This window comes from Megalopta genalis, chromosome 2, assembly GCF_051020955.1.
Source record: "Megalopta genalis isolate 19385.01 chromosome 2, iyMegGena1_principal, whole genome shotgun sequence".
Lineage (NCBI taxonomy): Eukaryota > Metazoa > Arthropoda > Insecta > Hymenoptera > Halictidae > Megalopta > Megalopta genalis.
Genome location: NC_135014.1, coordinates 828176 through 842800, shown reverse-complemented (window position 1 = coordinate 842800; position 14625 = coordinate 828176). Strand labels below are relative to the sequence as shown.

At 32.8% G+C, this 14625-nt stretch overlaps 2 protein-coding genes and 1 long non-coding RNA gene across 3 annotated transcripts; 1 reads left to right on the top strand and 2 right to left on the bottom strand.

Annotated features, from left to right (window-relative positions):
* The first annotated feature begins 3172 nt into the window (after nucleotides 1-3172).
* On the top strand, nucleotides 3173-6782 carry LOC143263854 (uncharacterized). Its single transcript, XR_013037187.1, has 3 exons — nucleotides 3173-4041; nucleotides 4737-4842; nucleotides 5236-6782. It is a non-coding gene; the product is annotated as an uncharacterized LOC143263854 (long non-coding RNA).
* Nucleotides 4663-7690, bottom strand: LOC117223521 (eEF1A lysine and N-terminal methyltransferase homolog). The gene is made up of 8 exons (XM_033475831.2): nucleotides 7444-7690; nucleotides 7245-7367; nucleotides 6917-7133; nucleotides 6597-6815; nucleotides 6240-6499; nucleotides 5801-6165; nucleotides 5546-5727; nucleotides 4663-5440 (listed from the first exon to the last, which is right to left on the bottom strand). Exons 1-8 carry the CDS (start codon nucleotides 7533-7535, stop codon nucleotides 4892-4894), a joined length of 2007 nt encoding a protein of 668 aa, XP_033331722.2. The 5' UTR covers nucleotides 7536-7690; the 3' UTR covers nucleotides 4663-4891.
* Nucleotides 7691-8460: 770 nt separating this feature from the next.
* On the bottom strand, nucleotides 8461-13832 carry Naa60 (N-alpha-acetyltransferase 60). Its single transcript, XM_033475789.2, has 3 exons — nucleotides 13561-13832; nucleotides 12838-13347; nucleotides 8461-11948 (listed from the first exon to the last, which is right to left on the bottom strand). Exons 2-3 carry the CDS (start codon nucleotides 13082-13084, stop codon nucleotides 11371-11373), a joined length of 825 nt encoding a protein of 274 aa, XP_033331680.1. The 5' UTR covers nucleotides 13085-13347; nucleotides 13561-13832; the 3' UTR covers nucleotides 8461-11370.
* Between the last annotated feature and the right edge of the window lie 793 nt (nucleotides 13833-14625).

Below are 14625 nucleotides of genomic sequence, written 5' to 3'. Positions count from 1 at the left end.
TATCGTGTGTACCGTTACGATGAGTTCCGTGATACCTTCGCAAGTATTGTTATTCTTTCAAAAAGTGCTTGAAACATTCAGCTTTCTAATAAAGATATATGTATTGGGTTGGCAACTAAGTAATTGCCGATTTCAGTTATAGATGTTTCTCACTCCCATTTTTATGATATCCGTAAATATTATATTATAAAATTATTATTATTATTATTATGTGATTTTTTATTATCCGTGAATGTTAGCAACTGGACAAATTGAATGCAACGGTCAAGGAAAAGCGACCAGAATTGGTCAATCGTAAAGGTGTCATTTTCCAGCAGAACAAATAAACGCGACGTTTACATTTTTTACTAAACCGCCTTACAAAGGGTGTACACTTCTCAATTTCGCGACATTTACAATTTTTTAACTGGACTGCCGTATATAGGGTGTCCGTTCTTGCGTCCATTATGCGTTACTTTACGCATAAGAATGCTTAAAAATAGTCCGACAATCGAAGGGCCCAGCCCTTAATTATTATTAAGATGGATAAAATTGCCCTTAGAGATTTTTTAACGAGTATCATTACCGAGTACACCGTTCGTACTATTTTTTACCGAGTACATCGTTCCATGACCGACCAAAAGAAACTCATCCGTGCAAAATTTCAACCCTGTAACCTGTCGGCGAGGGTAGTTAAAGAGTAAGTAGTTGCGCTCGGGGTAGTTGCGCGTAGGGTGGTTGCGCGCTTTACCGCTCGTTTCCTCGCTTCGCGGACTTCTTAAAATTTTGGAAAAAAATGTAGCTTGTTTCGGACATCGAGCCGCATGTTACAGAATTTTTTCAAATTTTTCGCACGGCCGCGAACAACAGGGAACGGCGTTCTCTTAACCGAATCGATTGCTTGTTGCTCGTATTGGGTTGGCAACTAAGTAATTGCCGATTTCAGTTATAGATGTCTCTCACTCCCATTTTTATAATATCCGTAAATATTATATTATAAAATTATTATTATTATTATTATTATGTTATTTTTTATTATCCGTGAATGTTAGCAACTGGTCAAATTGAATGCAGCGGTCAAGGAAAAGCGACCAGAATTGGTCGATCGTAAAGGTGTCATTTTCCAGCAGGACAATGCTAGGCCGCACACGTCTTTGTCCACTCGGCAAAAATTGATGGATATTGGTTGGGAATTGATGTTACACCCACCATATAGCCCTGATCTCGCGCCATCGGATTACCACTTATTTCGATCCCTGGACAACTCCCTTCGTGGTAAAACTTTTAACGATGATGACGCTGTAAAATCTCACTTAACTCAGTTTTTGGCCGAAAAGGATCAGACTTTCTACGAGCGTGGAATTTTCAAGTTGTCAGAGAGATGGCAAAAGGTCATCGAACAAAATGGAAAATACATTACAGATTAAACTCCATTCCAAGTAAAAAAATTTTTCATTTCATTGAACAAATCGGCAATTACTTAGTTGCCAACCCAATATATACAGGGAAGCAGAGGATTCCTGAGGTCATTCGAAGTAACTTTTTTCTTAGCGAAAATTCGATCCGCGGCTTCGTTCGCGAGTTATTAACGAAAAACCAGTGACCAATGAGAGGCGAGCTCAGCTAGCGCAAGCCGGCCGAGCCAATCAGCGGAACTGGCCGTCGCGCGCTCGTTGGCTGGACCGTTGCAGTGTTCTCGAACTCGGCCGACGTGTTCGCTGCTCCGCGTTCAATTTATGAAAACAATTGTATTAAGAATAATTCTTTCGATCCGAGAAATGAAAGAGAAGACGTACGCGCGTCGGCTGTAAAAATAAGCTTAGGACGACCACGGTTTGTCACGGATGATAAAAACGGCAGGTGGGCACTGCTTTCGGGATCGCGGGGAAGAGAGAGAAAAAAAATGCGTAACGATGAACTTTCACCGGATAATGAGACGTTAATGTAACAAATGACACGCCGAGTTTAAACTTTAGCTTAACGAGAAAAAAAATGTCGATCGGGCTCAACATTCATCTTAGAACGATCGTTTAATAATTAAGAGCGCACCGGGACTTTCGCTGTTGCGGCACAGTCAGAGCGGCGCACAGCTGTGTGTGTGAGTGTGTGAGTGTGTACGTGTAACCGGGAGAAAACACGAGTCCGACCGTGGCAACTTCTGCGATTCCTACGGAACGAATTAACCACCGTAATTTGCGAGCCGGCAATCTTGTAGCCGTTTCTCGAACGAAATATTTAATTTACTTGACCGACAAATTAATGGGCTCACCGCCAACGACTGATTTTACGTGACAAATGAAATGCGCGCGCGCGCGCGCAAACTTTGAACTTCGACGCGCAATTCCGACCAAATTGTACGTTCCGCTATGAACATAACCTCGCGCGTAGAATTATTAAACGTTAAGCAGGTATAGTATCGTGTCAATTTTTATTTCTCTTATTCCGACGGGAATCAAGGCTGTCTCCTCCGCGTTAGGGGAAAAATAGAAGCAAGGAATAATGTTACCTGTAATCTTGGCATTTATCACGGTTGAATTTTGCAAGAAACGCAAATTAAGCGCAATGATCCTGCCACCGAGGAAGCATTACGAGTGCGTAAGTGTATTCCGTGAAAATTTCCTCGTAAACTAACCAGCTTCTTGGTAGAACATTTACTTTAAGTGCCTCTCGCGGCAACGTATGGAGATTGATATGCGTAGGCACCGGTGAGAAATTCCATCTTCCGAAATAAGAATCGAGTACGGCTGACGCGAGGCGGCCCAGCCAACCAGCGCGCGAAGCCTAAGTTCCGCTCATTGGTTCGGTCGCCTCGCGCCAACCGAGCTCGCCTCTCATTGGTCACTGTTTTTCGTTGATAACTCGTTAACGGTGCCTCGGAGAACATTTTTGTAAAGGAAAAAGTTGCTTCGAATGTGCTGAGGAACCCGCCACTTTCGGATTGCGAGACATATTTTTGGGACACCCTGTATTTCGGTGTATCGTTTAAGCGGACAGCGATTAGCGTTGTTCGTTACCACAACGCGCCGACAATGTTTTCCCTAAATAAATAATAATAAATATATAGTAATATATATGTAATATATATAGTAATAAATATATATATATAATATATGTATAGTAATATAATAATATAATTAATAATATTATATAATAATATAATATATGTAGTAATAAATATATAGTAATATATATATATATAATAATAATAAATATAATAAATATACAGGGTGTCCCAAAAATGTCTCGCAATCCGAGAATGGGAGGTTCCTGAGGTAATTTGAAGTAAGTTTGTCCTCGGCGAAAATGCAATCCACGGTTTTGTTTACGAGTTATTAACGAAAAAAGAGTGACCAATGAGAGGTGAGATATGCTGGCGCAAGGCTGCGCCGAGCCAATGAGCGGAACTAGCTGCGTTCATTGGTTCGACCGCCGAGCTCGCCTCTCATTGGTCAGTGTTTTTCGTTAATAATTCGTAAACGAAGCCACGGGTTGTAGTTTCGCTAAGGAAAAAGTTACTTCAAACGATTCCAGGAACTTCTCATTTCCGGTTTGCGAGACATTTTTGGGACACCCTGTAATTTCAGGAATAACAGAATGTTTCCGGTGCAACGTGAAACGTGATTCGAAGAGATTCGACGAATACTTCGTTCGCAAAAATATGGCATCATATATATATATATTTATATCTTCGTTTCGCAAAGAATTCTTATAACCTAGAACTAATTTCACTTTAGATTCCGGCATCGGAAAACTCGCTGGAAAACTATTGTTTATCGAATAGTTCGCGCGTTAAAAGTTGCAGACCCGTTTCCTTAGATGTTCCAGGAAGGCTGTAGATTAGACGAAGGTAAAGAACAAAAAAAAAAGAACAGAGCGAATTGTAAAAGGCATCGTCGTCACTATTAGGAGGAACAATCGCCGACTAGCAACAAGTGCCTCGAATGCAAGGAACTCGGAACTCGGAGGCGCATAAACCTCGGTTATAGCATGAAATAAGCTCAAGTATGATCCTGGTATGGTCAAGGCTCTGAAACCCACGAATTTCGCAAGAAGGCACCAGCGGTAATTACAAAAGTCGTTGGATTCCACGAAGAAAACGTACCGAAACGGGAATATGTAATAAACCGAGGCATTGATTTACAATTCCGTTCTCCCTCTCCAGCTGTTCCGCGAATTTCTTCGCAAATTGATTCTCCACTCGACTGTATCCGGCAAATAAAAACCGCGTTACGTCACGTAATTTCAACCGTGGCGATCTGTACAACATTTTTTAAACGAACTTCAAACAAATTCAACCGAAAACATTTCAAAATTCAATTTCCGTAGTTCCAAAGTTTAATTTCAAACTTTTTCAAATTCGGTTTAATATTCAATTTGAGACGTTTCGAAATTCAACGTGAAACGTTTTAAAATCTAATTTGTAAAATTTCGAAGTTTAATTTAAATATATATATATATATATATATATATATATATATATATATATATATATATATATATATATATTATATATTTATAATTTAATTATAATTATATATATATATTAAAATTATATACATAAATTATAAATTATATAAATATAATATAATTATATAAATTATAATTATATATATAAAAAATATATATATATATTTATATTATATTTATAATATATTATACATACGAAAGGAAAGTAAAGGAACATTTAAAATATCAAACGCTATTTATTATACATTATTTATTATATTAAGATATGCTTCTTCATCTTTTTTTTTTAGATCTATTTTCGATATAAGTTTCGACGGATGATAAAAGAAATTTCAAAATCTACTTTCAACATTTTGATAAAAATCGCACAGGGATATATCATCGAGTAAGGAACGCGTGAGTAGTTAATGAATTTCATTGCAACTATTAGTGGTAAATATTTGAATTAAGAATTTACAGACAGATTTTCCATAAAAAACGACAAATCGAACATATCCGCATTACTTAATAATTTTCTCGCAGTCACTTGTTTATTTAACGTTATGGCAGCTGCTTTTAATTTGTTTATCCATTCGGAACTATCGTTTTCGCTTATAGAACACAGAATTATTTCATTTACCGCATCTTGAATGGAACAACATGCTATACATTTAAATACAGACATCAGATCATTCTTCACTTTCTTCTTAATGTTCTGATCTCGGCTAACTAGATTAAGTATAAAAATACCGTCGCTTGTTAAACATTCTGACACTGATTTGATAATCGGCATTTCTAAAAATTGTTTAGGTGGACAACTCATCCCAACTGTTGTGTCTTTGCTATCCACGTCGAAAAGCACAGCTTTAAATTTCTTCCCGGCGACCGAGTTTTCTTTAATAAACTGAATTCCATCAGCAATTTCAACCTTCATTCTGGCGTCAAGAGTAAGTCCAAAATAGTCAGTTGCCACTTTAAGCATTGCTTTGTCAATTTCAACTGCAATGATATTCAACTGCAAAAATGAAAATTATATTTTACGATATACTGTAATGATATTATCCTATACACATATTACTAGTATACAACACAAACGAATTTTACAATATCATGTTCATACTTTAAGAAAACAATTGTACAAAAATGTACATAAACTTCCGCCGCCTAATCCTATGATCATAATGTCATCGCATTCTTTGGGATTTATTACAGCAGTGACACCTATACTCATGTGTAAGTGATGATCACCAGCTAGGAAACCAGGATCGATAACTTTTTTCATTTTATCACGCCTAGATTTAACTGGAAAATGATTAATTCAAAATTAAAAATATTATTAAAATAATAAGGTGCGCATGGGTATAGGATTCAATACCCTGCTTGAGTCGAGCTTCGCTTTGGATAACGTAAGGAGTATTTAGAAAAACCAGTCTTCTGAACTCGCAACCATCCCTTTCAATGTCTTCAACAACAAACGAACCACTCAGCTCGCTTTTCCCTTCGTAACATATAATTCTTTGCCCCACATCGGATCCTAGTGATAAAAGTGGAATATCGTTTCTACTAGATAAACCTTCCGGCGCCAAATTTAAAATGCAGTCCTCCAGCTCCGATTTGACAGCATCCCAACTCTCAAATTTATGTTCTCTGCGTAGAGTAACAATTGCGAGCCTATCGTGTTGCGCGCTTTTAAGAACTTGTTGTCTTCCTTCTTTTGAGCTAAATAACCAATCTGTTTCCCTAATTAAATATGTGTTGTTGGTAAAATTGTATTCATTTATAATAGTAACAATGTGAAATCAATGTGAACTTACTTTCCCTGTGGCACCATAAATGCTGCATATGTATTTATACCATGCAATTTAGGCTTGTCCAACACATAAACTGTATACCGCGGATGTTCGTCGTCAGGACGATGTAAATCCAATGATATCTCTCCAATATCGGCAATACTTCGTTTGCGAAGATTGTTACATATTAAAGCTGACTTTTGTGTTGAAAGTACAGCAGATATCATATCGTTCGATGTCGACAATCGTTTTGGAGGACCGTCAACCAGTGCTATTTCTAGAACCTGTCATAATTATAAATTCTGAAATTAATGTAAAGAAATTTTATGAAAATATGGAACAGTAGTCGAATGATACATTCTTGTATAATGAAATACTTACAGGATGTGGTAAATTTATAAATTTTGTGGCAACAACTGCAAAAACTGCAATCGAACTACCTTCTTCTATCCGTGCTTTTGCTTCTGCCTCATAGCAACGTATTGTACGGAACATAAATCCAGCAGCAGGAAAATAAGACAAAAGTTCTGTTAAAATGTGCTCTTGTAATAAAGAAATACAAATATATCTGCCGCCATTACGTAGAACTCTTGTGATTTCCTGAAAAAATTCAACATATATCATATAATATACGTACACAATCGGCAGGATAAGAGACAATTCATTTGATTCTAAATGTTGTTTAATATAGATGAACTTACTTTAAAATATTTTGTAATTGTGGATATCGTACCTTCCTTAGTATCTGGCATAAGGGCGTCTAAAGTACCTTTGTCCAAAATAACACTGAACGTGTCATCTGGATAAGTCATTTGTGTAGCATCCATTTGTTCATAAATTAAATTTGGTCTCACCGCCGCATTAATGTCGTGCATTTGCTTGATAACAATATGCGATATATCGATATTAGTAATGTTCCTATAATTGAAAAAACAAATACTTTTGAGCATCGATCTTTAAAGAGAATTATGTTTGAATAACGATTGATACAATGACAGACTAATATTCCAAGTAATATATTTTCATTACCTGTACCCAGCATCGTACAAGCACATACTAAGCGTTGAATTACCGCAACCAACAATTAAAATATTATCTTTCACTTTTATGAACTTCAAGATTATACTGCATAATTCTGGATATTCTCCATACCTAAATAGAAAAAACGAACATCATAGTTTCAGTACATTATGTCAATCAATTAATTATAAATACAAATCACACATACCATTCAAAGCTCTTTTTACCACGTTTTTTGAAAAATGTATTCCAATACTCGACTTGACTGAATTCTTCATGCGCTTTTGGTAATAAATTCATGTTTTCTATTTTTTTTTTCAAGTATAATTTCGATAACAAATACTTGTTTCGAACCGCTTATTATTAATAAGTTATTAACACAAACATTATACCACAGACGAGGTATAGGAATAGACTTGACACCCAGTGTATTATTTTGTCACCCAAAAATGGGACTTCTGAAGCCTAACACAGTATGTATGACAATACTAATACCGATGTTACTGCAGACGATGTATTAAGTCTGATACCTCGTCTGTAATTTTATTGAAATACCAGATAGCAACACTGTGCTTTTCCCAGTAAAGTTTCGACTCTGTTAGTAAGTTTGTTTACCAGTTTGAGCGATTTGCCACTACGTGTGATGGCGCTATTTTTATATTTCCAGAAACAGATGATTCTTGCTGGAATTCACATAATGTAGTACGAAGAAAACGGCAAGAATTATCTGTTCTTCGTTTTCACAATGCAAATCAACTTATTTTGTACGATACAGATATAAGAGAGTCTCCTGAACGTTTCTCTATTCCCGCAATATTTTTTTTAACCCCTAAATTGACAAGATTCGTGTCATTTTCCATACACGTATTCTCTTTATTACTAACTAGACCATACAAAATCATCAATTTTCTCCAGATTAGCAACATAAAATTTCCCTGAATACTTCGATACCCTCAAATTATTCTTATAGCCCCACTATTACAAGTAGCTTAATTGTCTAGCATAGTTAGATTATGCAGTATTGACTTAGTGAAATAAAAACTTTAGGTTTGAAATCAAATTTCAGTTTTTTGTAGATTTAGAAATTCGACCAAATCTTAGTTCGATCTGAAAATAAATAAGATTTCTGTCTTTTGTCTTCTTGTGAAATTGGAAATTTTACAATTACTATACAATGTGTATCTTAGAATACGCTAGAAAAATAAAAACAAATAGTACACAAAAATTATAACATGTCAATTTATTACAAACAAGGTCAATACAGTAATATGTATGTACAGCTACTCTGATACATTTTATATGTATACATATATGTACATTTTATATAAAGAATATGCACAGACATTCATGACTTACATTCATATATTTATGTTATCGATATAAAAGCTTTTCTCTATGATTATATAATTGTAAATAACGCTATTGATTTTGAATCATTAATAATGGTTGAACAGAGAAACAATAAGATTAGATTGTTTTCCATTAAAGAATACATGCACAGCCTTAAACAAGAAACAACTGTACTTCAATTTTTTCCATCACCATAGAATGGAATTCCTATAAAACGTTCATTCAAATTAAATTTTCTTGTAAAGCTTTGGTCTAACTTTTCCATGAAAAACTTTGTGTGTTTCTTACACGCATGAAACATACTTGGCAGCATTTATACAGTATATAATTTGCACAGTATTAAAGAATGTGCGTATATCGCACATTCTATTTTATATGTATTACGCTTGTTTATACACAATTACACAATAAACTGTTAAGATACAAAATTTTCTGTATATGCTATTTATCTTTGCTTAATTTCTAACAACATATCTTATCTTCTTTTTTTTTTGCATCTATAAAGTATGATAATAAAAAGACAGTTTTATCAAAGGTGTTCAAGAGTCATTAAATATATCTAAATTATTTCTCTTTAAATATTGTGGCAATAATCATAATAACGAAACAAGGTGTAAATTGGTCTTCAAATGTGAAAAGAATTAAGAAAATTTTAATTTTTAATTGAAAAATATAAATACTTATAAATTATTCACTACTATAATTTTACTTTCATTTTCTATGCAAATATATTTTCATTAATCTGAAAACTTCCAAACTACATCAAAAGTTTAAGACGGAAATATTAGCATGAATGTTATATATCTTATAGTGCAAAGAGAAATTTCATTGGACACAGTATTTTTACTCTATTCATTCCACTATTGTGGGCTTTTTAAATTATGTAAAAAATAGTGCTTCCCAGCTGCTATGTTATGGCTAAAAAAAATGAAAAGATAGCATTAACTTATTTGTGTAATTTCTTCAAAACAAATTGTATCCAATTTTATACAAGTCACTGTGATCGCGTTATGCTTTCAAAGTAAACTAATATCTTATTAAACATAACACTACTACAATGTTTGTGAAAGTTAGAATAAAAATTGCTAGTAAAAAGTTGGGTGAATCCGTTTTCTGCAGGAGATAATTAAGTATATTTATAGAACAAGCAAAAATTACTGGCTGCTCAAGGCTAATATAAAGTAAATCTTACTATACTTTCTTGTTTCTTTTTTACACGTATATGTTATAACAAAGAAAATCAGGACACATGGCTTTGAACATATTATATTATAATTTGGCGTTTACTTCAGTATTAGGGATATAAAATTATAAATAATTTTGAATAATATTATCTCATTTGTTAATTATAGAAAACTATTATAGTCGTAAAAATGCCATGAATGTTTGATAACTGATTATGTAAATAACCGAAAAAAGTATTTTAAAGACGACAATGTAAAATTTAATACATTACAATAAAGTAGATATACTAATATTATCAATACTTAAAACAACATGACTGGATTGGACTTATTTTGCTTAATATTCTGAGAAAAGCACAATGGAAGTATTGATTTCAGCACCTTATTTCAAATGTTACCACTATAATTATTACACATTCTCAGTAGCAAACAATAGTGACGACTTCAAGGAACTTACAACATTAGATTGTTAATAGAATACAGATTATGGAGTAATTTGAAATTCTAGAATCAACTTAAGTAGTAATTTTTTGTGTATCATTGAAGTAAATATAGACCTAACAGTGAGCATAAAAAAACAAAAAATCGTAATTGATTTGCCGCACAATACATTAAAATATTTCTTAATTAAGAAATATAGTTGCCAACCAATTCAGTACAATTACAATGTAAGAACTTAATTTAAATAATGGCACTTAAATGAACACATAATTAAAAGCAAATTAGTATAGCACTACCAAGGCTGAAGAAAGGAACAACCTATTACAGCAACGGTTGCAATTGGCTATTTTTTTTAGATTCATTGATACTATACAATGACAACATAGATGAGAAAGACTAGTATAATGAGGAGTGATTTCAAACATAAATTTTGCGTTGAAATTGTAATCCATTACTGGTATTCAGTTTGATTTATAACAAATTTTAATCTGAGGGCTTTTCATAATACGTGAATGACTCCGTGAATAAATTAATTACATAAAAATAAAGAAACAAAACGTATGTACAGTTTTATTCTATTTGATTTTGTTCCTGAACTGTATGAATTAGCTCAAATAGTCTTTGTATTTGTGACATATTTCATTATTTGTATATCCCTTATCCATTTCTACAATTGTGCCTTAATCTTATAGATCAGCCAGTAAATGTAATAAACAAAATATAAAATTTTATATTATGTATTATAGATAAAAGAATATTTAGATAAAATTATTTTGAACTGATCAAATGCCCTGGCAGTTGGATGTTCCATGTTGTATGTCCATTTATCTTAAATAGTAAGATAGATAATTCAATATGTTCCATGGTGAAAGAATCACAAAACTTTAAATTCGTCATTTCTTATAAAGAAAATACTATACAAATTTTCAGTTGTGTCATTATCAACCAAGTATAAATTGATACTTGCTAATCCAAGTATTGTCTCATCAGGGTTAATTTAGTTTTTACAATTACTTAATTCATAAGATTTTAAAAATAATTATGAAGTTAATAATTTTATTGCTCGAACAGGCATAACATCCGATTGGCAAATACGTACACATTTCAAAACATAAAGAGAAACAAGTATTTGGTTTAACATTGGTAGTTGTCAAAATGTATCATCTCTGATATGAAAGAATAGTAGTAGCCCAAAGAAGCCGCCGCCAAATCCATCGTGGAACTCTGCATGGTCCAAGACTAGCCATTGCACTTGCTAGATGACGTAACCAATCCCAAATACCCCATGGCGCGTGTCCTCCGTTAACATAAAGGACATATGTAAAGCCGTCTTTGCATTTACCACGAATCGAATAATAATACGGTAAGAAACTATGCAAACGAAAATGACATCTCTGGTAAAACAAAATAGCAGGTGAATTGCTAGATAAAACATGTAGGAAGACTGCTTTTACGGAAGAACGTTCTGGAGCGGTAACATGTGCAAGTAATTGTTCCAACAATAATGAAGCAATTCCATTCCTTCTATATGCACGACGCACCCCTAAACTAAGAATGTAACCTACTAAACAATCTTTCCCTAAACTCGAACATAAAATACCACGATCCTCTGTGTTCAGCTTGGCATAAGGCTTTATTTCCGCAACAATAAGCCCAATTATTACTCCACCATATACAGCTGCAAGTGCATAAAACCGTGAGGAACTTGTTATGTCTTCATACCACGAATAAGGGTAATCTATGACAAAATAAATTGATGCACATATTAAAAATAAATAGTTTATATAAATAATGAATACATAACAAATTATTAATATAAATAACAAACTCTATATCCACTCTTTCATTACTTTAATTTACTAATTTTTCATAATCTCATTTCTTAATTGGCTTAATTTTATAGATCCGATAAAGATTTAATTTTCACTTCTAACAATTTCAGCAATATGCAATTGATATGTTAACATTCATAAAACATATATAGCTTTTAAAAAGTATATAATATTATTCTATGTGGTAATTTACAACTAATTAATTATATATTTTATATATATAAAAATATTAATATAAAAAATATTAATTATATATTTTATTAATATAATTTGTTATTTCTGTTTATTTTTATTTTTTACTATTGTAAAACGGAATTTCTTAAAAATATACTGTCATGTTTACTTGTAAAGTCATAATATGTTTAAATCTATTAATAGTTTAGCTCAATACAATGATAAAACTCAAACTTTATATTAAAAAAGACATAGCAACTTAGTCAATAAGCATTCAAAATGTAATTAGTTATTAGTTATCAATTCAGAAGTAAAAAGAAAAAATATGTTTTACTATACTCTATACAGATGATGTGTTACTTTTTAATGATAACTCATTTAATATAATGTATAATGCAATAGTTTCTTGAAATATGAATATCTCTAATTATATTGTTATTTAATACAAAAACATAAAATTCAATAAATTTAAAAACGAATAATTTATGCAGTAATAATTAAATTGTATAATATTAAACATAGAACTAGAGAAAACTGTTTGTATCAAAACGAACCTATATCTTACTTTTCATGTGATATCAAATTGTAAAATTGAATTTAAAATGTGTGAGAACTTCGTACCAATTGGGAACCAATCTTGACAAAGTGCTCGTACTTCCTCTAAGTCGTCTGGACAGAGGAAACGCAACTGAACGTCACCCAAGACACACAAGGGAACAGTTGCCGCTGTCACGGAGGTTTTCTGTTCATTAGGCGAATTTCTGATAGTATTCTCATCCGTATATTTGTGTTTAGTTTCTTGAGATATTTTAAATTCACTTTTCTCAATTTCCGGTAAAATAAGATATCGATTAAAAGATACGGCCATCACGCCACACTTTTTGTATCATTTGATTAATCATTTCTTGAGCAATGTCAAGCATCTCTCGTTGCATATAAACCTTTGCTAGTAAACATATCGAGATCCGCAGACATTTTGTTTCTACCCCTCTTCTGCTCTTCGCTTGTATGTACGTGTGTATTATGTAGTCTCTTTCTCACTCCATCCTTTAGCACTTATATATATGTTTGTATGGCGTGTACATATATGTGTGACTTTTTATTACACTTTTATTTTCTTCCTCCATTTATCTAATAGAAGTGAATTACGAAAAATCTGATTACGTGTATATGTACACGTAATGTATTACATATTTTGGATTCCTTCGTAAGAACATTAACAAGCAAATGTATTATAAAATGTATATTGCACAGAATTATAATTCAGAGATTCAGAAATCTTTGCGGCGGTAGATGGTAAAATATTAGAATATCGAAGAATTTACATATACGAATATGCGTTACCTTATCCGACATTAGTTGTACATGCTTACAGAAAATGTTTCGATAATTTCTTTTTAAATATTTTTCACACATTGAAAGACACTTCTGCATTCAGGCATTTATAAACATATTGATTTACTTATTTCAAATTTATTATTGTTAGGAAATTCCATTGGTCGCAGGTCTTGCTTCGTATTTTCATTTTACTACTACTAATAATTAGGTACATAACCAGATAATAATTATATTAGCTCATCGAGGAGCAGTTTAATACTGAATTTACGCATACGAATTTTCTATTATATAGAAACTGTTTGACTGCGCATAGTAAATATTTTAAGAGATGATTTCATCGACCAAAATAAGACGAAAATCAAAAGTGACGAAATCCCTACGGAAATCCGATTTTAAGTTATTAACAATTGAAATCAGCCAGTAGCAACGTGTGAACCGAGCCTATCGATTATAGAAAGTGTGTGCACAGAACCCTTATGAATTCCTAGCTTCAAAATTTCGTATTCAACTGCGCATATGCGTGACTTTGTGGCGGTTAATTTGAATGGTTTGAACTAGAGAAGAAATAAGTATTCCGTCCTCCGTAAGTTGAAAACAGTGTATGCATACAATACAATTTTCTAAATCTTCTTACTGTTTTAATTTTAAACTTTAAAAAAATTTCGCGTACCGATTTCTGTCATAAATGCATAAAATCCGCCGTCTAGCAAGAAGTGTACGGTATACGAAATTCTATACGCATGCGCATTCGAATACAGACTTTTGAAGCTGTGTTCACCATAAGCCAATATAGAGACGCATGCGCACTAGGAATTGGTTACTGAAAAAAACGTCAGACCTTCTCTTCTGGTATTCTATGGCGAAAACTAGTACTTCCATCTATGAAATAAAATTCTATGGTGCGATCGCGGCGCGAAAATTCGTACAGTCGATATAAAAGATGTTCAAAACTTCTATATTGTGCGTACAAACAATGTGTATGAAATATATAAACAAGTATAAATACATAAAAAGTATATGAGAATAAAGAAAAGAGTATGCAAAATTTATTTGCTAGTGTTCAAATGAATA

Coding starts and splice junctions, on each gene's coding strand:
- LOC117223521 (XM_033475831.2), bottom strand. CDS start 7,535: ATGAATTTATTACCAAAAGCGCATGAAGAATTCAGTCAAGTCGAGTAT. Junction 6,816..6,916: donor CAATTACAAAATATTTTAAA/GTAAGTTCATCT, acceptor GAATTTTTTCAG/GAAATCACAAGAGTTCTACG. Junction 6,500..6,596: donor TTATAAATTTACCACATCCT/GTAAGTATTTCA, acceptor TAATTATGACAG/GTTCTAGAAATAGCACTGGT.
- Naa60 (XM_033475789.2), bottom strand. CDS start 13,084: ATGGCCGTATCTTTTAATCGATATCTTATTTTACCGGAAATTGAGAAA. Junction 11,949..12,837: donor TCAAGATTGGTTCCCAATTG/GTACGAAGTTCT, acceptor ATTTTGTCATAG/ATTACCCTTATTCGTGGTAT.